At 37.8% G+C, this 23,319-nt stretch overlaps 1 protein-coding gene across 1 annotated transcript in view; it reads left to right on the top strand.

The window, feature by feature from the left end:
* The first annotated feature begins 358 nt into the window (after nt 1-358).
* Nucleotides 359-23,319, top strand: part of Tmprss11d (transmembrane serine protease 11D) — a 74,654-nt gene continuing 51,693 nt past the window's right edge. The window contains exon 1 of the mRNA XM_040747289.1: nt 359-557. Coding sequence (XP_040603223.1) covers nt 550-557 — 8 coding nt within the window. The 5' untranslated portion in view covers nt 359-549. The remainder of the gene's footprint in view (nt 558-23,319) is intronic.

Below are 23,319 nucleotides of genomic sequence, written 5' to 3'. Positions count from 1 at the left end.
TCAACTTCTATGTTCACCTATCCCATAACCCTGTGTCCTGTCTGCTCAAGCCCTTCTCTGTATTTGTTTTACATATTAAGAGGGGGGAAAGTATTTGATAACAGAGAAAATCATATTCAGAAGTGATGCCTGTCAATCCATAATTCTGATAATTCTTGGTTTTCTATACCGAGGAGGATGGGCCACTTCTGCATTTTATCATAAGCAGAAGCGGCCCCTCCTACTAAATAAACACAACTGTGTGACATGTGAAGTGGTCACAGGATTGCGAAAGTGTGCCACCTGTAATCATGTTTATTCATAACTTACCAGAATAAATGGGATTGTTTCTGATTTGTGGGTTTCCCAGTCTCTAATTCTGGTCCACAAGTCACAGTGTTGGTTCAAGTTCAGTCTTTCAGACTTGTTTTGCAAGTTAGGTTTTAATTACATGGGATTTCCTCCTTTGGCTTCAGATACACATAGCACAAAAGAGTCACTCAATTGAGTGGGAATCTCAAAGCATCTGGACACACAGAAGAAAGGACCTCGCCATTACTCAGGAGTAAAATGTATAGGTAAGAAAGACCTACTTTGGCCTCTGTAGCTTTACAACTTTTACTGTATCTTAAAGCAAGTAAAATGCATAGATGCATAAGAAATTTGGGCTGTATAAAGCAATTACAGCCACATCTGTGAAAACTTCAGTGAAACTGTTGGAGACTGTTTAAATAATGTATCTGATGTCATTTAGATAGCATGCTTGGCTGCTTCTCTGTTTGGGGGGCTTTTTCCAAACCAAATTACTACACCTAAAGATGTAGGTTTAGCATTACTACATTCACTTTAAAGAAGGAAGTATTTTGTTTGTCATGTTTCAGTTTTTCAAAAACTAAACTGTGAATATTAAAATTTCATCAGAAAAAACTTACTCTGTTGCTTTAGAATTTTTTGAAAATTAATATTTTGATGTCTACCAGTGTCATCACTGACTAGAAAATATTACATCATATCCAAGGTCTTTATTCTAAGAAGGTAAAGGCAAGATTTGTCTATATTTTATGCAACAACTATATTTCTATTTTTAGTAAGTATTGCTATTATTTAAGAAAACTGTCACTGCTTCAATGTTCCTTTTGGTTTATGAAAAATTATTTTCATAAGCTTTTATACAAAAAACAAGTTGTCTCATAACCTGCCATCAGACAATATTTTATTAACAAACTTAGTTAATACAATGAGAATCCTTTCAAAAGTTTATGTATTGTACATGTTGCTTTTCTGCCAGCACAGAAGAAAAGACAGATCACCTTAACTGGCAGGCTATGCTAAAAGAAGGATCAATTAAATCAAGGGTACTATATAAGTGCAGTTGAATTTTTCTGTAGTCTTTAGAACTTTAGAAATAGAAGAACCAAAAATCAAACCACATTGAATAACAAAAACTGATGTACAGATATATCTATTTGAGCATACCTGTTGATCCATGGGAAATAGGTGGCAATCTACATTTCAAACAATAGGATAAAAATAAATTATTTCATACTTTTCCTGGAATTTTGTTTTCCACAGACTGTACTTTTGACTACATTTTGTCTCCTAAACAAGCTTTGTCTACTGCACTTACCTTTCTCTTTTTTGTTAACATGAAATATCTACAATCAATAGTTATGTAAAGCTGATGAAATTCTGAAGTTTGAGAGAGCATGACTGAGAAAGAGGGCACTCCATCAGACTGACTGAAGCTTGGAACTTCCAGGGTGTGGGGTTGGGGAAAGGATTCAAACAGCCTAGGGAGATTTTTTTAAATTAAATTCCTGTTTCCCAATTCTTCCAAATACTCTGAGAGATCAGTGCATCAAGTCAGGTGGATAAAAGGGGACAGATTTCTATAATATAGTTTTAACTAATTCCATGCAATTTTTACCTAAATTTAGATGTGTCTTTAGTTAATTCTGAAATATTTTTGTTTGACAGTGGGATTTCTTGGCAGATTTGCTTGCTCCCCTATACAAATTACAGTCTCAGATTTCATCCAAATTGCCCTCTCCTGAAGGTTGCACAGGCAATTTATTCCTTTCTTTGTTTATGTTCTTGTCTCTGAGGACAGAGAATCTGGTAAAGGCCCTAGAACATAAACAGCCATATTGTGAACTAATTGTTACTTGTTTAAGTTCTGTGGTTTTTCATAACTTCTTAGGACCACCCAGAGTATTCATACCCACCAGATATCATAAAAATCACAAGATGAAAATGAGCTTTAGAAAACAGGTTGAGATTTAGAAGGCAACATTCAGAGAACAGTTTGAAGAAAGATTTAAGGTAAATAATCATCCTATGAACAGACAAGTCTAGGCAGAAACTATTTTTATAACAAAACATGTTTCTATCTTTTCTTTTGTCACTATTTATGACACAATTTGCTGAATACTGAGACATGCCAAAGCTAATCAGATGTTTTACATGGTAATAAGAGCCTGAAAGAACATGATATAAATTGAAAATATGCTCCATCAGGACCCAAAACACATATTTTGCACCTTGTCTATTGTTTCCACTCTGGTTTCTGGATTGTTGTTTTAGCTTGCAAAGTCCATGCTTAACTTTATGAATCATTAGGCAAAGGATATATTGCTTTATGAAAATTAAGTAGGTAGGTACCAATACTTCTGTGTAATCATGGAGACTATCTAATGTTGGTATAGTGGTGATGTCATTATGAGACATAGAAACATCAGCTCCAATTCATTGTCCAGGATTAGATATTTTACAGCAAATTATTTCCTATCTATTGCAAATATGACCACCAGAAACCACTCCCAAGGTATTTCTTTAAAATTTCATACTTTTCCCTTAAACTTAAGCTGCTCTGTAACCCATAAACTCTGTGGTTGTTTTCTCTAGAGTAAGTCTGCCTAACTTTCACATTTCAAGGAGTTAAGACATGTAAGCTTTGTTCTTTGCAGGAACATCATTGTCAGTATAAAGATATACAGAAGTAACTTCAATTACAAAAATCCTTCCCTCCTCCAACATTTCTGTTTCAAACAAATCTCTCCATTTCTCATCTCCCCTACCCTTAGTAGCAAAACTCTTCTAAAATTATGTAGATATATGTGTCTATCTCATTTTCCTTCTCTCATTCTTTTTGCTTTTTAATTTTGTTATTAAAGACATCATTATGAACTATAACACACATAAAGTCCAATTAAAGATAAATACAGACAATGACAATGTACTAGATATGCCATATAGTAAAAAAACTAGAAAAGCATTTGAATGTTTTTACCATAGGAGAACACAAAATAATTGAGAATATATATGTTTTAGCATGATTTAAAGACATGATAATATATAAAAGTAACGAAATATCACATGGTAGCCTATAATCAAATGTACTTTTCTCCTTGTATATTTGTTAAAATAAAAATAAACAAATAATAACCAGACACAAAAATGAACTATTCTACTTTTAAAGTTTAATTTAATCCAAAAAAATTAACATACATTTTTGATCATATTCTTTCACCTTTCTACTCACTAAACTTCTTGCTCTCTTTCTCTCAAAAACACCAACAAAACAAATAAGAAATGTCAAAAACAAACAAACAAACAAACAAAAGCCAGTAAGACAAAAGTATAAAAACAAAAACACACACACAGAAACTATGGAATCTGTTTTGTGTTATCCAACTTCTCCCTAGGCATGGAACCTAGCCTGAAGTGTTGTTGACATACCCAGAGACACTTCATTTGAAGAAACTGATGTTCCCTTTCCCAGGGTATACCAACTACAAATAGTTTCCTGGCTAGAGGTGGGACTTTGTGTCCACCTCCCTTGCTGGGGTTCATCTGGTTTCAGTTGTCCAGGTCTTGTGCATGCTGTCACAGTCTGTGAATTCAAGTGCATCAGCCTTGATGTGTCTGGAAGACACAGTGTTTTGGAGTCACCCATCACTTCTGGCTCTAACCATCCCTTTGCCTCCTCTTCTGCATAGATCTCTGAGCCTTGAAGAAAAGGATTTGATAAAAACATCTTATCTAGGGATGAGTGCTCCAAAGTTAAAAGTAACTATTTTTTTGTAAAAAACCCTTAGCATCTTAGCTACATTCAAAATATGCAAGGAATATTTATTCAACAGGTAAACAGATAAATTCAACATAGTATTTATAACACAAACTTACTATTTAGCAGTTTACGCAAATAAATAATACCTCAGAAAAGCTACATAATGGCAATATAAAGGGCATTGCTTTGGTTTATTTCAAAAAGTAATAAAACATACTTATTTTTTTTACTTTTTAAACATTTTTTATGATTTTTTTATTCTTTTTTTTAAATTTAGATAAGAAACAAGGTTGCTTCACAAGTCAGTTCCAGGTCCCTCTCCTTTTCCCTCCCCTCCTCCCGTGCCCTCCCCCCATTCCCCCCCCGTTATCCCCTCTTTCGCCCAGGGAGGGTGAGGCCCTCCGTGGGGGTGTCCATAGTCTGTCATTTCATATAGGGCAGGGCCTAGACCCTTCCCCAAGAGTTCAGGGTGAGCGTGCACCTCACATTGTTCTATGGGAGTCCAAAGTCCGTGTGTATACTTGGTATGGGTACTGATCTGCTGCCCAAGGCTCAATAGATTACCTAGGCCTCCTCACTGACACCCAGATTCAGGGGGTCTTGATCAGTCCCATGCTGGATTCCCAGGCTGATGCCTGGGATCAAGAGTTAACCTTTGTCTGGTCAGCTGTTTCTGGGGGTTAAACCAGCCCAGTCTTAATCCCTTTGATTATCAGTCCTCCCTCTCTGATACTGGCTTTCTTGAGTTCAGCTCAGTACTTAACCAGGCACTAAATGTAGTTTCTGTTTCCCAGACTCTCTGGCCATAGGATTGTAGGTTGGCACTCCCCAGATCTATGTCTAAAATCCATATATGAGAGAGTACATGCCATGTTTCTCTTTTTGTGACTGGGTTACCTCACTCAGGATGGTTTCTTTTAGTGTCATCCATTTGCCTGCAAATCTCATGATTCCATTATTTTTTTCTGCTGAATAGTACTCCATTGTGTAGATGTACCACATTTTCTCTATCCACTCTTCGGGTGAGGGACATCTAGGTTGCGTCCAAGTTCTGGCTATTACAAATAGAGCTGCTATGAACATAGTGGAACAGACATCTTTGTTGTATGAATGGGCATCTTTTGTATATATGCCTAAGAGTGGAGTTGCTGGGTCTTGTGGTAGGTTTATTCCCATTTTTCTGAGGAATCTCCATACTGCTTTCCAAAGTGGCTGAACCAGTTGGCACTCCCACCAGCAATGGAGGAGTGTCCCCCTTTCACCACATCCTCTCCAGCATAAATTGTCATTGGTGTTTTTGATTTTAGCCATTCTGACAGGAGTGAGATGGTATCTCAGAGTTGTTTTGATTTGCATTTCCTGGATGGCTAAGGATGTTGAGCACTTTCTCAAGTGCCTCTCAGCCATTTTAGACTCCTCTATTGAAAACTCTCTATTTAGTTCTGCAGCCCACTTTTTAATTGGGTCCTTTGCTGTTTTGGAGACTTGCTTCTTGAGTTCTTTGTAAATTTTGGAGATCAACCCTCTGTCAGATGTGGGATTAGTGAATATTTTTTCCCATTCTGTGGGCTGCCTTTTTGTCTTGCTGACTGTGTCCTTTGCCTTACAGAAGCTTCTCAGTTTCAGGAGGTCCCATTTATTAATTGTTGATCTCACTGTCTGTGCTACTGGTGTTATGTTCAGGAAGCTATCTCCTGTACCAATTCGTTCAAGGGTACCACCCACTTTCTTTTCTATGAGGTTCAGTGTGGCTGGATTTATGTTGAGGTCTTTGATCCATTCGGACTTAAGTTTTGTGCATGGCGATAAACATGGATCGATCCGCATTCTTCTACATGCCAGTCTCCAATTATGCCAGCACCATTTGTTGAAGATGCTTTCTTTATTCCATTGTATATTTTTAGCTTCTTCGTCAAAGATCATATGTTTGTACGTTTGTGGGTTAATACCCGGATTTTCAATTCGATTCCATTGGTCTACCTGTCTATTTTTGTGCCAATACCAAGCTGTTTTCAGGACTATAGCTCTATAATAGAGCTTGAGGTCAGGGATGGTGTTGCTTCCGGACGTTGCCTTGTTGAACAGGGTTGTTTTGGCTATCCTGGGTCTTTTGTTTTTCCATACAAAATTGATTATTGTTCTTTCAAGGTCTGTGAAGAATTGTGCTGGGATTTTAATGGGGATAGCATTGAATCTGTAGATTGCTTTTGGCAGGATTGCCATTTTTACTACATTGATCCTACCTATCCAAGAGCATGGGAGATCTTTCCATTTTCTGAGGGCTTCTTTAATTTCTTTCTTTAAAGATTCAAAGTTCTTATGATACAGGTCTTTCACTTGTTTGGTTAGCGTTACCCCAAGGTATTTTATGTTGTTTGTGGCAATTGTAAAGGGTGATGTTTCTCTGATTTCTCTTTCAGCCCTTTTATCATCTGTATATAATAGGGCTACTGACTTTCTTGAGTTGATCTTGTAGCCTGCCACTTTGCTGAAGGTGTTAATCAGCTGTAAGAGTTCCCTGGTAGAGTTCTTTGGGTCATTGATGTAAACTATCATATCGTCTGCAAACAGTGAAAGTTTGACCTCTTCCTTCCCAATTTGTATCCCCTTGATCCCCCTTTGTTGTCGTATGGCAATAGCTAGAACTTCAAGTACCATGTTGAAAAGGTATGGAGAGAGTGGACAGCCTTGTTTTGTTCCTGATTTTAGAGGAATTGCGTTGAGTTTCTGTCCATTTAGTTTGATGTTGGCTGTTGGTTTACTGTATATGGCTTTTATTATGTTTAAGTATGTCCCTGTTATCCCAGATCTCTCCAAGACCTTTATCATGAAGGGGTGTTAGATTTTGTAAAAGGCTTTTTCAGCATCTAGTGAGATGATCATGTGATTTTTGTTTTTCAGCTTGTTTATATGGTGGATTATGTTGATGGATTTTCGTATGTTGAACCATCCCTGCATCCCTGGGATGAAACCTACTTGATCGTGGTGAATGATTGTTTTGATGTGTTCTTGGATCCGATTTGCCAGTATTTTATTGAGTATTTTTGCATCAATGTTCATGAGGGATATTGGTCTGAAGTTCTCTTTCTTGGTTGTATCTTTGTGTGGCTTGGGGATCAAGGTTATTGAAGCCTCATAGAAAGAGTTTGGCAAAGACCCTTCTGCTTCTATTGTGTGGAACACTTTGAGAAGAATTGGTATAAGCTGTTCTTTGAATTTGTGGTAGAATTCTGCACTGAGGCCATCTGGACCTGGACTTTTTTTGGTTGGGAGACTTTTGATGACAGCTTCTATTTCCATAGGGGTTATAGGTCTATTTAAATTGCTTATCTGTTCTTGATTTAGTTTTGGCAAATGATAGCTGTCCAGGAAGTCATCCATTTCCTTTAAATTTTCGAGTTTTGTGGAGTACAGGTTTTCAAAGTATGACCTAATGATTCTCTGGATTTCCTCAGAGTCTGTTGTTATGTCCCCCTTTTCATTTCTGATTTTGTTAATTTGCGTGTTCACTCTCTGCTGTTTGGTAAGTTTGGACAAAGGTTTGTCTATCTTGTTGATTTTCTCAAAGAACCAACTCTTCGTTGCATTGATTCTTTGTATTGTTTTCCTGGTTTCTACTTTGTTGATTTCAGCCCTCAATTTGATTATTTCCTGGTGTCTACTCCTCCTGGGGGAGTTTGCTTCTTTGTGTTCTAGAGCTTTTAGCTGTGATGTTAATTCTCTGGTATAACTGTTTTCCTGTTTCTTCATGTGAGCACTTAGTGCTATGAACTTCCCCCGTAGCACTGCTTTCAAGGTGTCCCATAGGTTTGGGTATGTTGTGTCTTCATTCTCATTGAATTCGAGGAAGTCTTTAATTTCTTTTCTTATTTCCTCTTTGACCCAGGGATGGTGCAGTTGAGCATTATTCAATTTCCATGAGTTTGTAGGTTTTCTGCAATTTGTGTTGTTGTTGAATTCTAATTTTAAGGCATGCTGGTCTGATAAGATGCATGGAGTTATTCCAATTTTTTTGTAGCTGCTGAGGTTTGATATGTTGCCAAGTATGTGGTCGATTTTTGAGAAGGTTCCATGTGGTGGTGAGAAGAAGGTATATTCTTTTTTATGTGGATGAAATGTTCTATAGATATCTGTTAATCCCAGTTGGGTCATTGCTTCTATTAGACCCTTTGCTTGTTTGTTGAATTTCTGTCTGGTATTCTTGTCTAGTGGTGAGAGTGGTGTGTTGAAATCTCCCACTATAACTGTGTGGGGCTTTAGATGAGATTTAAGTTCTAATAATGTTTCTTTAACGAATGTGGATGCCTTTGTATTGGGGGCATAGATGTTCAGGATATACACTTCATCTTGGTGGGTTTCACCTTTGATGAGTATGTAATGACCTCCTTTATCTCTTTTGATTGATTTTATTTTAAAGTCTAGTTTGTTAGATATTAGGATTGCTACCCCAGCTTGTTTCTTGGGTCCATTTGATTGAAAAATTTTTTCCCAACCTTTAACTCTCAGGTAATGTCTGTCTTTGAGGGTGAGGTGTGTTTCTTGTATGCAGCAGAAGGAAGGGTTATGTCTTCGAATCCATTCTGCTAGTCTGTGTCTTTTTATGGGTGAGTTAAGGCCATTAATATTGGGGGATATTAATGACCATTGATTGCTCATCCTTCTTCGATTTGTGATGGTTGTTGTTGGTGGAATTATGGGTGGAATTTCACCCCTTTGTTCTTTTGGCTGTTGGTAGAGAGGGATTCTCTAATGCTTATGTTTTTCTGGTTGTAGTTAGCTTCCTTGGGTTGGAGTTTTCCTTCCAAAATTTTCTGTAGGGCTGGGTTAGTGGACACATATTGGTTGAATCTAGTTTTGTCATGGAATATCTTGTTTTCTCCGTCTATAGTGATTGAGAGCATTGCCGGGTATAGTAGTCTGGGCTGGCACCCATGGTCTCTTAGTGTAGGTAGAATATCTATCCAGGACCTTCTGGCTTTCAGAGTTTCCATGGAGAAATCAGGTGTAATTCTGATAGGTCTGCCTTTATATGTTACTTGACCTTTTTCCTTAGCTGCTCTTAATATTCTTTCTTTATTCTATATGTTTGGGGTCTTGACTATTATGTGGCGAGGGGATTTTTTTTGTGGTCCACTCTATTTGGTGTTCTGTAGGCTTCTTGTACCTTCATTGGCATCTCTTTCTTAAGGTTGGGAAAGTTTTCTTCTATGATTTTGTTGAATATGCCTTCTGCCCCTTTGAGGTGGATTTCTTCTCCTTCTTCTATACCTATTATTCTTAGGTTTGGTCTTTTCGTGGTGTCCCATAATTCCTGGATGTTTTGTGTTAAGGATTTGTTGGATTTAAGGTTTTTTTTGGTTGATAAATCCATTTCTCCTAGTGTATCTTCAACACTTGAGATTCTCTCTTCCATCTCTTCTATTCTGTTGGTAATGCTTGTATTGGTAGTGCCTGACTGTTTGTCCAGCTTTTCTATTTTCTGCCTTTCTTCATATTGTGTTTTTTTTAATGTCTCTATTTCAGTTTTCAACCCTTGCAGCGTTTGCATTGCTTCTTGCAATTTTCTGTTTATCTGTTCGTCCGTTTGTTGCCTTTTATGAACTTTTTGGTTTGTTCTTTCTTCCATTTCTTGCATTTTTTGGTTTGCTTTATGTTCCATTTCTTGGATTTTGTGCTTTGTTTCTTCTTCCATTTCCTGCCTTTTTTGGTTTGTTTCTTCTTCCATTTTTTTCATTTTTTGCTTTGTTTTTTCTACCATTTCTTGCATTTTTTGCTTTGTTTCTTCTTCCATTTCCTGCCTTTTTTTGGTATGTTTCTTCTTCTAATTCTTGCATTTTTTGCTTTGTTTTTTCTTCCATTTCTTGCATTTTTTTCTTCATTTCTTCTTCCATTTCGTGCCTTTTTTGGTTTGTTTTTTCTTCCAATTCTTGCATTTTTTGGTTTGTAAAACATACTTATTTAATTCATGCATGTAACATCCAATTATGCAATGATCTTACAAACAAACCAACAAGAGAGGCCTTAAATCTATTATGCATGGTTGACCATAGAATGGGTACAGGAAGCCAGTCTGAAGATGAAGCAACAAAGAAATTTTATCTGTAATTTTGTTTCTTTTATGGATAAAGAAAAGAAAAGCTAAAGTGACAAGATGCTAGCGGTTTCCTATTCTGCATCCTGGTACAAGATGGTTATTGTATAATTATGCTGATTATAGAGCCACTTGCTTATAATAGCAACCTACAGAATCATTCCCAGGACATACAATTTAACACAAAATAATGACATACTCCTAAAGTTAGACCTGTCTGTATAGCTAGATGGAGCACATTGATGTGAATGAACATAAACCTGATATTGAAAATATTCAGCTCCTGCAATGTCTGGGATTAGATTTGCAAATGAATTTCCTTATGTTAAACGCTTTTAAAATGACAAAGTATTAGATAGCTAATAATTCTAATGAGCAGAATAATGGTTTCTCAAAGACACGGACATTTAGAAACTGAACTTATAGCTCTTCAAATGAGAAACTGTTAGATACTAGATATACAGAATTAGAATGAAAAGACCTGAGCCCTGTTCTTGTCTTACTTATTGGAGAACAACCACTAAAAAGTTAAATAAGCAAATCCCTGTCCAATTTTAATTATAGTAATATCACAAAGGAAACTTTAAAGGCTTTGATTAACTAATATAGTGAAGGCAACTGTGAAACATATTTGTGGAAATTTCAGCAATACAAGACAATATTTACTGAAAATACCAACCTTATTGGTAAAAGACGGACATATTAATGACTGTGAATTTTATTTTAATTTTTGTTAGTAAGAAGCCTCAGGGATATGTATTGCCATGGAAACCATGTCAGTGCACATGTTTGTGGAAAACTTCTCCAAGGAAGTATTATTTAAGCAGAAATTTGAATGCATACAGAACAAATTTCATTGTTATTTTAAAGACCAAGTTAAAGATTTCTGGATTATGTCCTAAGAGAATTATTAAACTAATAAAGACTTCTGAACAGAGATATTATTCTGCTAGAGTGTTAGTATATGTGGTGGTTTAAAAGAAAATGGCCCCCCAAAGGCAGTGACACTATTAGAAGGTGTGGCCTCGTTGGAACAGGTATGACCCTGTTAGAGGAATTGAGTCACTGTGGGGGTAGGCTTTGAGGTCTCTTATGCTCAAGCTACACCAGTAAGACAGTTCATTTCCTGTTCCCTTCAGATCAAGATGTAGCTCCTTCTCCAGCACAATGTCCACCTGCATGCTGCCATGTCCTGCCATGATGATAATGACCTAAACCTCTGAAACTGTACACCACCCACTTATACACTTTCCTTCATAAGAGTTGCTGTGGTCATGGTGCCTCTTCACGGCATTAGAAACCCTGAAGAAAACAATGTACAAAGACAACTCTAGTTTCCTGTAAAGAAGATATTTGGGAAATAAATCTCTATTGGTGAATGGAGTCCAGCTGAAGGCTGGGTCAGTGTTCAAGAAAATGGAAAAGGGAGAAAGTAGTAAGAATAAAAGTAGAACTTGAGACTGAAAGTGCTGAATGTGTAGGGAGCATCAGTTTGAGCATCCACCTGAAGCCAAGGGAAAGAGGAGTCCCACATTTGATTAGCAGGCTCTCCACATGAAAACTTGGTTGATCCTGCTTTCATTCAATAAGGAAGAAGATTTGAGGGCACATTTATTCTGATAGGGGGGCCAGAGAGGGTTGTGAGGGTTAGAAAGGATAAGATGAACACTTCATCTAGGATATACTGAATGCTAAATACCAAGTGGAGATATGTAAAGGATAGAGATGGGAATTACAGTCAAGAAATTATGCATAGATCAGTGTTTCTTAAAATATAAACTTTAGTTATCCTTGTCTATCTGAATCCTGAATGTAGATTTTTGAACAACTAAACCAGATCATTTGAAATTGTGTGGATGGTAGAGAGGAGAATTTGTAATTTCCAAGTTCCTTTTGTTCTTATGCACATGATTGGTGTAACTGTAATTAAAACTGTCTGAATTAGAACAGTCAAAGAAAATAAACAGAGACTAAAGCAACACTAAGCAATTAAAGAAGCAACTAGCAAAAGGCATTTATGAGTCTGAAAGAGGGATAGAAAGAGAAACATAAGAGTATTTTAGAAAAGGACAGCTTTGTGAATTTGGTTCTCAATCTCTGCTGAGTATCAGGGTGCCAATGACTCTAATGGAGACAAGGACTGAAGAGTAGGCCTTCAGTGTCAGATTTCTCAGGCTATACAAATATGATGTCTAGCATAAGTGAACCATATGTTACAAGAATACAGACACTCATCTGCCACAATCACAGATTTTGAATGGAACTTTTATTTTGCATTGAATGATACATTTTTAGTATACGATGATTTGTTCTATTTACCACCAATGAAAGTCCTGTTAATCATAGTGTTGGGGAGGTGTTTTAATGAAAATGCATGTTTCTATGACAATGAAACACTTAGAATAGGCTATGCCTATACAATATCTCAGTGAGACATGAGAGTTTGAAAACAAGGGCAATACTTCTACCATCTTCTATCAAGTCTGCCATGTTTAGTAGAACGTTACATACAGGAACTCAGTTGCTATTGGTTCTTCCAGTATTCACTAAAAACACTATACTTATGGAGTACCCATTATACACTGGGTTACAAAAAATAAAGCTTCAGAGAAAACTATGAGGCAGAACATTAAGAGGTCCAAATGCTAACCTTTATCGTCCCACTTGTCCCTCCAAATACTAGTTTATTCATCTGTGTAAGAGAAAGGAGAAACTTTTGAAACTCCTTTCTGCTGCCAGGATTCTGCCATTCCCCAGAATACTACTAATCTTTCAGCATGTTATAAGAAAATATTGTGCTACACAAATGAGTTTTAATTTTTGTCAATTAAATATTTTAAGTTATACATAAATTCTATTACATATTAAAATTATAACATTTCCAACTAAAACTAGGATTTACATGGAAGAAAAACATTTACTATTTATTGGACATATACTTAGTTCTTTTCTTGGTACTTTATGAACAGTACATAATTTAATCCTCAAAATTCCTATTTAAATATCCTCTTTTAGTTTTTATTTTTTGCACATGAAAACTAAAGTTCAGAGAGGTTGTGTCACATTATAGTAATCAAATAGGACTATGTGATGGCAAAGCCCATATATGTCACAATTGCACTTTCATTATGGCCTGCATGGTAATTAAATGTGTTGAGCTGCATCTGTTTAGTGTTTCATAAGCATTTTTACATGAAAACAGAAACAGTCGAGTAAACAGATGCATTGTTCAAGAAAATATAAAAGAATACCTTTGATACCTGGCTTTCCACTCAGTGTTAGAAAGTGTGATAGAAGCCGGGTAGTGTTGGTACATGCCTTTAATCCCAGCACTCGGGGGGCAGAGACTGGCAGATCTCTGTGAGTTTGAGGCCTGCCTTTTCTACAAAGCCAGTTCTAGGACATCCAGGACTGTTACAGAGAAACCCCATCTCAAAGAAAAGAGGGGGGAAGAAGGGAGGGAGAGAGGGAGGTAGGAAAGAAAGAGAGAAAGAAAGAAAGAAAGAAAGAAAGAAAGAAAGAAAGAAAGAAAGAAAGAAAGAAAGAAAGAAAGAAGGAAAGAAAGAAGGAAAGGAGAATGCGGCAGAAATGCAGAGTGGATGAGGCTTCCCCTCCATCACAGCCTACACAGATTCACTTAGTAAATCTTAGGATGATATTGCAAGAAATAAGTCAGTTGGTCCCGCAGTTTTGTTTTGTTTTGGTTTGATTTTTGTTTTGTTTTGCTGTTGTTGTAATATACCAAACCCTACTGCAAGGCAAACCAAGAGCCAAATACTATCTATCCCAGTTCCTTAACAAAATTTAAATCATTTATCCTTATATAACTTGAAGTTAAGTTTCATTGCCTCTAATTAACAAATAAGGACATTAAGGGGTTAGGAGACTTCATAGGTTCACACAATAGGCAATGACAAAAGTTGGATGTGAATCCACTTAGCTTAGACTCAGTTTAGGTTTTTAAGTAATTGTAACATCTGCCTCCCTCCAGCCCCGATTGAACTTACAGTCTAATGCAGGAAAATTGAAGCACAAGATAATTGATGAGATGGAAAAACTAGTAATTAACATGTGAGCAGACAAATATGTTTTTCCTTAATTAAGTACATTAAATACTGTTATCATTATGAATAAAATATGTTTTAGCAGACTGTTCTCCCCCACTCCTACTATATACTCCTGTTGGTAATATAGCGTTGACAAAGCTGGGGAACCTGTACTAGAGGTGGGAGTATCTACTTCATGGAACGGTCATGAAACTGAGGAGGTGCCTTCAATGTAAAGAAATGATGAGAGAAGCAAGTGTGGCAGTCACCAGAAACCTCAATGACTCTTTGTTGGAATGACAAGGAAGAAAATGGGGTCCCGAGAAGGGATTTTATGTATGCCAACCAGATGTACTGATCACAGTGGTCCCAAGACTCCGTGAAAGCTGCTTCCCTTGGGATAAAGGAATATCACACAGCATCTGCCATAAGCTTTGATCAAGGACAACTTTTGCAAAGGCCTCCGGACCTTTGTTGCATAAACTGTGGAGGTTTGCTCATTTCATTATCAACAGAACTGTCCTGGGAAAATGATCCAGATTAGCCCAGGCCTTTCCTCTGCTTATGAAAACAATGTAAGAGCACACTTAAAAATCGCTAGTGCACGAACAGACTTCTTAGCCTAGATACACAGGGGAGGACCTAGGCCCTGCCCCAAATGACTTGATAGATTTTGATGATCCTTCATGGAAGGCCTGGGGAGTGGATGGGGCACAGGATAGGGGGGTTGGTGGGGGGCATGAGAGAAGGGAGAAGGAACTGGGATTGATACGTAAAATAATATTGTTTCTAATTTAAATAAAATTTATTATAAAAAATATATCCATGAAAGTAAAGCATTTGAAATAGCTAATCATAGGCACGGTCAAAGATTCACTATGAGCTACCTTTTTGTTTTGTCTATGATAACAATTGCCATCTACTAGACAGAAAACTTAAACAAAATTAGCCATAACAAGTACAAATGGGGATCCCTCTCAGGTCTCCTCTCTAAGTTATAGTTAGTAACCACTAGCCAGCTGTTCTTAAAGAATAGTCCCAATACACCTCTACCATCTCTCCTAACTTATAAAATATTTAAAAATAGTTGTTGTGCTTCAAGCTCTTTATCCATAAATTTTTACAACTAAAACTTTATATTTAATGATCCATTTCTTCTGTATTCCTCCTACTCCATCAGCATTTTCACTTCCAATCTCTCTATTCTTGACCTCCATACTTTAAATGAATTTTAACTGCCTGAAATATACCCTTCTATTCAAAATAAATAATTTGACAATGGAAATTATCATGAACATTTTAATATTTAAGTATATATATATAACAATAAAGTTAACCATTAGAGAATACACAAATTTGCAGTAATACTCCCACCGCCCTGTACTCCTTCAGAGTACCAATTTCTCATCTCTTTGGGACATACTTTATAGAGGCAGTAACGGATGGAAAATAACACAAATCTCATCACTATGACCTGAACATAGTCACCCTTAATCCTTCTTGCCTTTATTTTCTATAAAAATTAAATGATACACCACTGTATGGTGGGGTTAGTATATTTTAATGGAGTAATAAGGTAGGGTTTTGAACTTTTTTAGTGATCCAAAAGCAGAAGGTTGTCTACTGCATGACTTTAAGAGACAGAACTAGTGGGTGTCAGTAAAATCTCTTTATTTTGCCTTTGAACTTCTATAATATAATTGTTCCTAAAACTCGTGCTGTAAAATAATTAATACTAGTACATAATTTGGAAGCTCCTTGGAAATGAAAAGTCTTGCACCCAGAGCTGCGAACTTAAAAGATGCCTTTTAGTAGATAATTCAAGTATGCATTAAAATTTAAGAAGATCCATGCAAAATGACTGCTTTCTAAAGCTGTAAGATAGCTGCCAAAGTTTCTAATATGGAGATAGAGGTGCATAGCAAAATTTTTCTTGGGTATTTAAATATGAATAAACATGTCCTCTAAGCCAGATTTGCAGTGTTTTCTTTCCTGCCTTGGGTGAGTCAGTAAGCACTCTAAGTAGAACTTCCCTAAGATCTAAGCACTCTTAAAACACTAGGCCTTTCAGATATAAATGTGTAGGTAGGTTTGAGAACAATCCTGACTCATCAATTCAGGCTCAAGAGGGAGGTAAGAAATAGAATTGAGGAATATTCACAGAATGGCATCTGTTCTGCCATCAGCAGCCTGATTGTAATTGGGAGTCTTCGATTCTCTGAGTCATTTTCTCCATTCTGACGTGTGACAGGTGAGAGAAATATGTACTTCACCACTGGAGGTCTTTCTGGGTTCATGAGCAATCTCTAATGAACCCTTTGTAACTCCACCCAGTAAAAGTAAATGCAAGTGAGTGGGAGGGACATTAACCTAAGAGTTAAGAGCTTTACATTGTATAAGGAGAAAACAGCTCCAAATCATTGATGCTTTCACTGTTCTGTGTCAGAAACTGCTTGCCATCAACATTAATACACCCCCCACTTAATAACTCTTTTGGAGTCGGGGTCTGCCAACTGGAATCAAATGCTTAAGGGAAAGGGTTTCTTAGTCCTTTTTCTGTTCCAGAAGTTCAGTCCACCATCATTGTCAATTACTTGCAGAAACCTTGACAATTTTTATGATTGTAAGTTTCGACAATCATTAAAAGATAAATTTGAATAGTTTATATATTTAGGTGTGCAATTCAATGGCCTCTAGTACAACTTTATATATGCAACTCTCACCAAAATCAGATTTCAGAAGTTTTATCCCCAAAGACACTCAAATATTCAATATCATCATTTCCAAAAGAAGCATTTTTGATAACCAAATAACACATACCATCATGAATATTCATAACTTTCAAATAGCAGGAAAATATGGCTGATGTCTGTAACGGTGAAAGAATATCTTTTCAAAAGTAAAAATAAGGAAAAAATAAGGCTTTTCTATTTGAAACCTCAATCCAGATTAGAAAAAATAATTATTTGAACCATCTTTGGAAAAAGACACAGAACAAATCTCCAATCAAGTAGTTATAATTTTGCTTTGAAACTTGGCAGACTTTATGCGTTTATTAAGGTTATACTTTCTAGAATTCAGAAATACAACAATGCCCTCTAGAGTATATGCTTTGCTCCCTCCAGCTAACCAATCAGGATATAAAACAGCCTGTGTCACGACTTTCTGAACACTAAGACAAGTTCATTGACAACAATAGAGACAATGAGGTAATTGTTCACAGCACTTTAATAACTTATAATAACTGGATCTGGGGAGGTGGCTCAGTGGCTAAGCGTTTGCCAAACAAATGTCAGCTTCAGACATCTGGCTCCCAGTGCCTAAGTAAAAGCCTGGTTGGCACAGGGAGTGACAGCAATTTCACCATAGGAAGCATAACAGAGGAATCCTGGGACAAGATGCCTAGCTAAACTAGCAGGAGTTCCAGATCTTCAGGTTTCTTGAAAGACCCTGACTGTCTGTAAGATGTAGAGTTATAGAGAAATTCACACAAGGTCGAATTTGATTTTTTATACATATCCACATGTAGGTACCCCAACTCATTTTCACCCATACACATGTGAATACAAACACCCATGTACACATTCCACACTCACATACTCATGCAAATATGCCTTCTAGATACATCTATATGAAATACCAACATCTTAAAGGTCCAGAAGTATTTCTGTTGGCAAGGTTGTATTCAGATCATCAAAGCAGACTTTGTTTAGTGTTACAACCCCTTTATCATAACAGTACTGTATCCATTTGAACGTGGAAGCTTCATGGTATCTCTTATGGAAACAAGTACTCCCTATTTGTACAGCTCTACAGTACCATCAAAGATAGCCTTCTTAGAAAAACAAATGTATATTCAATAGATCAGTAAGAAAAACATTCCTTAAAGTCATCAACTGACTTGTCACAGAAACATAAAGTAGTCTTTAGATACTTTCTGTGAATAAGTATATGAATGACTTTATTATAAACTATGTCACGTGTTGAATGAGGGGCAACTTGGAAATTCTTATGAAGCTGTGCCCATCAATATTTTTCAGTAGTTCACAATATCCTCCCAGATGAATCATTTGCTAAGTGAGGCATAAGTCACAACATGGATGGTTGGAAAGACAGGCATACAGATGACAGATCCCTCCTTAATCTAAACTATCATAAATAACAAAGGTCACAAACAAGTATCTGGACATTTTCATTTTGAAGATGATGGTTAAAAAAACTGTATCAGACTCATGGAAGACCTGTCCTTCCCTAAACAGAAACAGAGGAGGAGTAGATTGAGGGGTGGGAACAATAAATAATTTTATTTGAAATAAAAACTGCATTGAGAGCCTGTTTTTAAAAGGAAGAATGTTCAAGTTTCTTTGAACAAACCTTCCACTGTCAAGATATATCTTGTCTTCCGGTTTATTATCACCAGAACGGGGACAGATCAATGCCATGACTATATTGATGTGCTGATATATGATGTACTACAAGGTCACTTCATCTCTGTTATTATTATTTCAAAATTACTTGGTTGGGGCTAGAAAGATAGCTCAGTGGTTAAGAGAATTTGTTGCTCCTTCAGAGGATCCGGGTTCAGAATCGACAATTCGCATGATGGTTCCAGGGAATCTTATACCTTCTTCTGACCTCCACAGGCAAAACACTCACATATGTAAAATAAAGCAAAGTCCTGAGTAAAGATGTCTTTGGTATATGTGGCATTCCTTTATCAACTTCCCTATATCAGAACTGAATTGCTCTGTAGCCAATGCCTTTCTTTGAACACTTCTTAAGTAGGTTAAATGTTAAGAATCCAGAGAAAATGGCCTTGTCTTTTTCTTGTCCTGTGTATGCTAACTTGCACTCATCAGTCATGGGCTCCTTGTCTTGAAACAGAACACCATGCCCTCAATTGAATTGCAGAGTTTGATGAAGAGATATTTGAAGTTGATGCAGAATCGACAAACAATCTATGACCATTACTATCCTGTTAAAAGATTTGGGAATGGATGATGAAGGAGATGATGAACCTGTTACTCCACCACCAAACACAATTCCTGTTTGTTTGTTTTTAAGTCACTCAAGTGGCACAGCGCTCACAAGGATGACCCTCCTCCTCCTGGTCATGATGAGAACAAAGAAAAGCAGGCAATTGATATACCCATATGGGATCAAGAAGTCGTGAAAGTCCACTAAGGAACATGGTTCTTAACTTATTCTTCTGCAACCTACTTAGATATCAAAGGTTTGCTTGATGTCACCTACAAGACTGTTGCCAGTGTGAGTAAGGGATAATCTCCTTAAGATATTTGAAAAACCTTAAAGACCTAACATGCTCCACTGGAGCAGGAGGCTGGGAATGCAAAGGCAACCATCGTATGAGGAGAAATGCTGTGCCTGACACTGTAAATCCAGAAGGAATGTTCCAATTGCAAGTTGCACTGCTCTGTTTATTACAATTGCCACTCACTGTTAGAGAAGAGTAGACAAACACATTTGCACATGGATATAGCAACACAACCTGGTCCTCACTACATGCAGTTCCAGCACAGGTCAACTCCTCAGCTGCCTTTCCTCATCTGTGCGCTTTAGTTTCTGCTTTTCTTTGCTCTAAATAAAACGGAGCTATGCGTTCTTGCCAGGAAGTGGAGTTTGGGATTTTTTTTCTCTCTTTAAAGCAATTTCTACCTAGCCCATTGTCCAGTTAACTTCAGTGAACTCTTCAAAGTCAGTATTGTAGTCATTCTGTCGTAGAATTAACAAACGATGATTCCTGTTCCTTGGTGAGAAACTAGAAAAAGACAAAGTGAAGTTTGAGTGAGATTGCTAGGATGTGCTCTGACCTCTGGAGTCAGACTGCATCACTGTTGTCTGATGAACTGTTATATCTCTGGGTTCCCTTACCTGGCCTTGAGGGCTTGTTTTGTCTTTATTACTTTTAGCTTTAATCTTTTCAGCTTTGAATGTGTTGTCTACAGATTTAGTCTACCACCTGGTTTGTGAGGCTGTATTTTCTTTATTCTTTTTAGAGGAAGGATGTAACTAAACAATTTGTTAGCTTTTCGATTTAAAAAGACACTTCAAAAGGAAAAGAAATCCAGATCAATGGGACAATGTCTTCTAAAATAATGGTATTACTCATGGGTTAGTATGAAATTAGAAAAAATTACCCTTGCCTTTAAGGAGCTTCTAAAGCAGTGTAAGGAAGCATACAGCAAAAGAAGTAAATTGTACAGGTGCCAGTGAGTTACAGTTCCCTGTAGGCTTATAAAGCACATTTTTAAATAGGGTGGTTTTGAAGGTAGTATAGAGATGTCAAACAAACAATGACTTGAAGGCAAGAATGTTTGTGTACAAGGCATACATCCTGGTACCACTGCCAGAGGCCCCATAGACTTCCCAGTGCTCCTAGCTGACACACACGTTCGGGGGGACTTGGATTGGTCCTATGTTGGTTCCCCAACTGTCAGACTGGGGTCCATGAGTTCCCAATTCTCAGGTCAGCTGTTCTGCAGGTTTCCCAGCCATGGTCTTGACCCCTTTATTGGTCTCTCCTCCCGTCTCTGAAGTTGGATTCCAGGAGTTTGGCTCAGTGCTTAGCTGTGGATCTCTGCTTCTGCTTCCATCAGCTACTGGATGAAGGCTCTAGGATGGTATTTAAGGTAGTCATCAATCTCATCCTAGTTGGGGTCATCCTTGGGGAATCTCTGTACAATTCCCTAGTGCCAGATTTTTCTTTAAACCTATAGTGGCTCTCTCTATTGATGTGTTTCTTGTTCTCCTCTATTCCTCTTCCCCCTCCATCTTCCTGCTCCCTCATGTTCTCCTTCCCCCTCTGCTGCTTCTCTTCTCCTCTTTCACCTACCATCCTACCCCCTCCTCCCATGCTCTGTCTTTTCCGCTTCACTGGGGGTCCGTGAAGGTTGCTCTTACGGTCCTCCTTGTTTCTTCACTTCTCTAGAAGTGTGGATTTTAGACTAGTAATCCTTTGGTCTATGTCTAATAACCATATATGAGTGAGTACATACCATGTTTGTCTTTTTGTGACTGGATTACCTCACTTAAGAGGTCTTCTAGTTCCATCCATTTGCCTGCAAATTTCAATATTCCATTGCTTTTTTCTGCTAAGTAATACTCCATTGTGAAAATGTACCACATTTTCTGTATCCATTCTTCAGTTGAGGGGCATCTAGGTTGCTTCCAGGTTCTGGCTATTACAAATAATGCTGCTATAAACATAGTGGAACAGATGTCCTTGTTGTATGAATGTGAATCCTTTGGATATATGCTTAAGAGTGGAATTGCTGGATCTTAAGGTAGACTGGTTCCCATTTTCCAAAGAAACCACCATACTGTTTTCCAAAGTGGCTGTACAAGTTTGCACTCACACCATCAATGGAGAAGAATTCCCCTTTCTCCACATCATCTCCAGCATAAACTGTCATTGGTGTTTTGATTTTAGCCATTCTGACAGGAGTAAGATGTATCTCAGAGTTGTTTTTATTTGCATTTCCATGATGGCTAAGGATGTTGGGCAGTTTCTTAAGTGTCTATCAGCCATTTTAGATTCCTCTACTAAGAATTCTCTGTTTAGCTCTGTACCCCACTTTTTAAATGAATTATTTGGTGTTTTGTGGCTAGCTTCTTGCATTCCTCGTATATTTTCGCGATCAGCCCTCTGTCTGATGTGGGGTGGGTGAATATCTTTCCCTATTCTGTGGGCTGCTGTTTTGTCTTGTTGACTGCGTCTTTTGCCTTACAGAAGCTTCTCAGTTTCAGGGTGTCCCATTTATTAATTATCTGTCTCACTGTCTGTGCTACTGATGTTACGTTCAGGAAGTGGTGTCCTGTGCCAATTTGTTCAAAGGTCCCTCCCACTTTGTCTTCTAAGAGGTTGAGTGTGGCTAGACTTATGTTGAGGTCTTTGATCCATTTGGACTTAAGTTTTGTACATGGCGATTGACACGGATCTATCTACAGTCTTCTACATGCTAGCATCCAGTTATACCAGCATCATTTGCTGAAGATGCTTTCTTTTATTCCATATTATAGTTTCAGCTTCTTTGACAAAGATCAAGTGTTCATAAGTGTGTGGGTTAATATCAGGGTCTTCAATTTGATTCCATTGATCTACCAGTCTGTTTTTGTGCCAATACCAAGCTGTTTTCTTTCCTATAGCTCTATAGTAGAGCTTGAAGTCAGGGATGGTGATGCCTCCTGAAGTTCCTTTATTATACAAGGTTGTTTTTGCTATTCTGAGTCTCATGTTTTTCCATATAAAGTTGAGAATTGTCCTTTCAATGCCTGTGAAGAATTGTGCTGGAATTTTGATAAGGATTGCATTGAATCTGTAGATTGCTTTTGTTAAGATTGCCATTTTTACTATGTTGATCCTACCTAGTACAGGAACAGACCTTAGGTGCCCATTTCCTATGGAGGGATACTCTCTTAGCCTAGATATACAGGAAAGGGCCTAAGCCCTACCCCAAATGGCTTGACAGATTTTTTTATTTTAATTTTAAATAGCTTGTTTTACATGTCAATCCCATTTCCCTCTCCCTCCCCTCTTCCCGCACTCCCCTTCCCCCCCCCACCCTATTGCCAAATCCTTCCACATAGGGGATATCTAGAGTCTGTCATTTTACTCTTGGTAGGGTCAAGGCACTCCCCTAAGAGTCCAGGCTGAGAGAGCATCTCTCTTTGTGCTATAGGCACATGAAGACAGTTTGTATACCAGGGATAGACACTGATCCACAGCTCAGGGCCCCATAGGTTGCCCAGGCCTTCTCACTGACACTCACATTTGGGGGTTCCAGATCAGTCCCATGCTGGCCTCCCCACTGTCGGTCTGGGGTCCAAGAGCACTCCCCTGTTCAGATCAGCTGTCTGTGCTGGTTTTGCCAGCCCATTCTTTGCCAATTTGCTCATCACTCCTCTCTCTCTGTCACTGGGTTCCTTGGGATCAGTTCAGTGATTAGTTGTGTGTTTGCCTCTGCTTCCATCAGTCACAGGATGAAGGCTCCCGGATGGTTATAGACATCAAGTTCATTAGCAGGAATGGGCATTCGAGGTGGTCCCTCCACTATTGCTTAGCTTGCCAATTGATGTTATACCTTTAGATCACTCGAGGTCACTCTGGTGCCTGA

This window comes from Mesocricetus auratus, unplaced genomic scaffold (assembly GCF_017639785.1).
Source record: "Mesocricetus auratus isolate SY011 unplaced genomic scaffold, BCM_Maur_2.0 Super-Scaffold_100006, whole genome shotgun sequence".
Classification (NCBI taxonomy): Eukaryota; Metazoa; Chordata; class Mammalia; order Rodentia; family Cricetidae; genus Mesocricetus; species Mesocricetus auratus.
The sequence above is the reverse complement of the archived record's forward strand: the minus strand, read 5'-3'. Positions and strand labels throughout refer to the sequence as shown.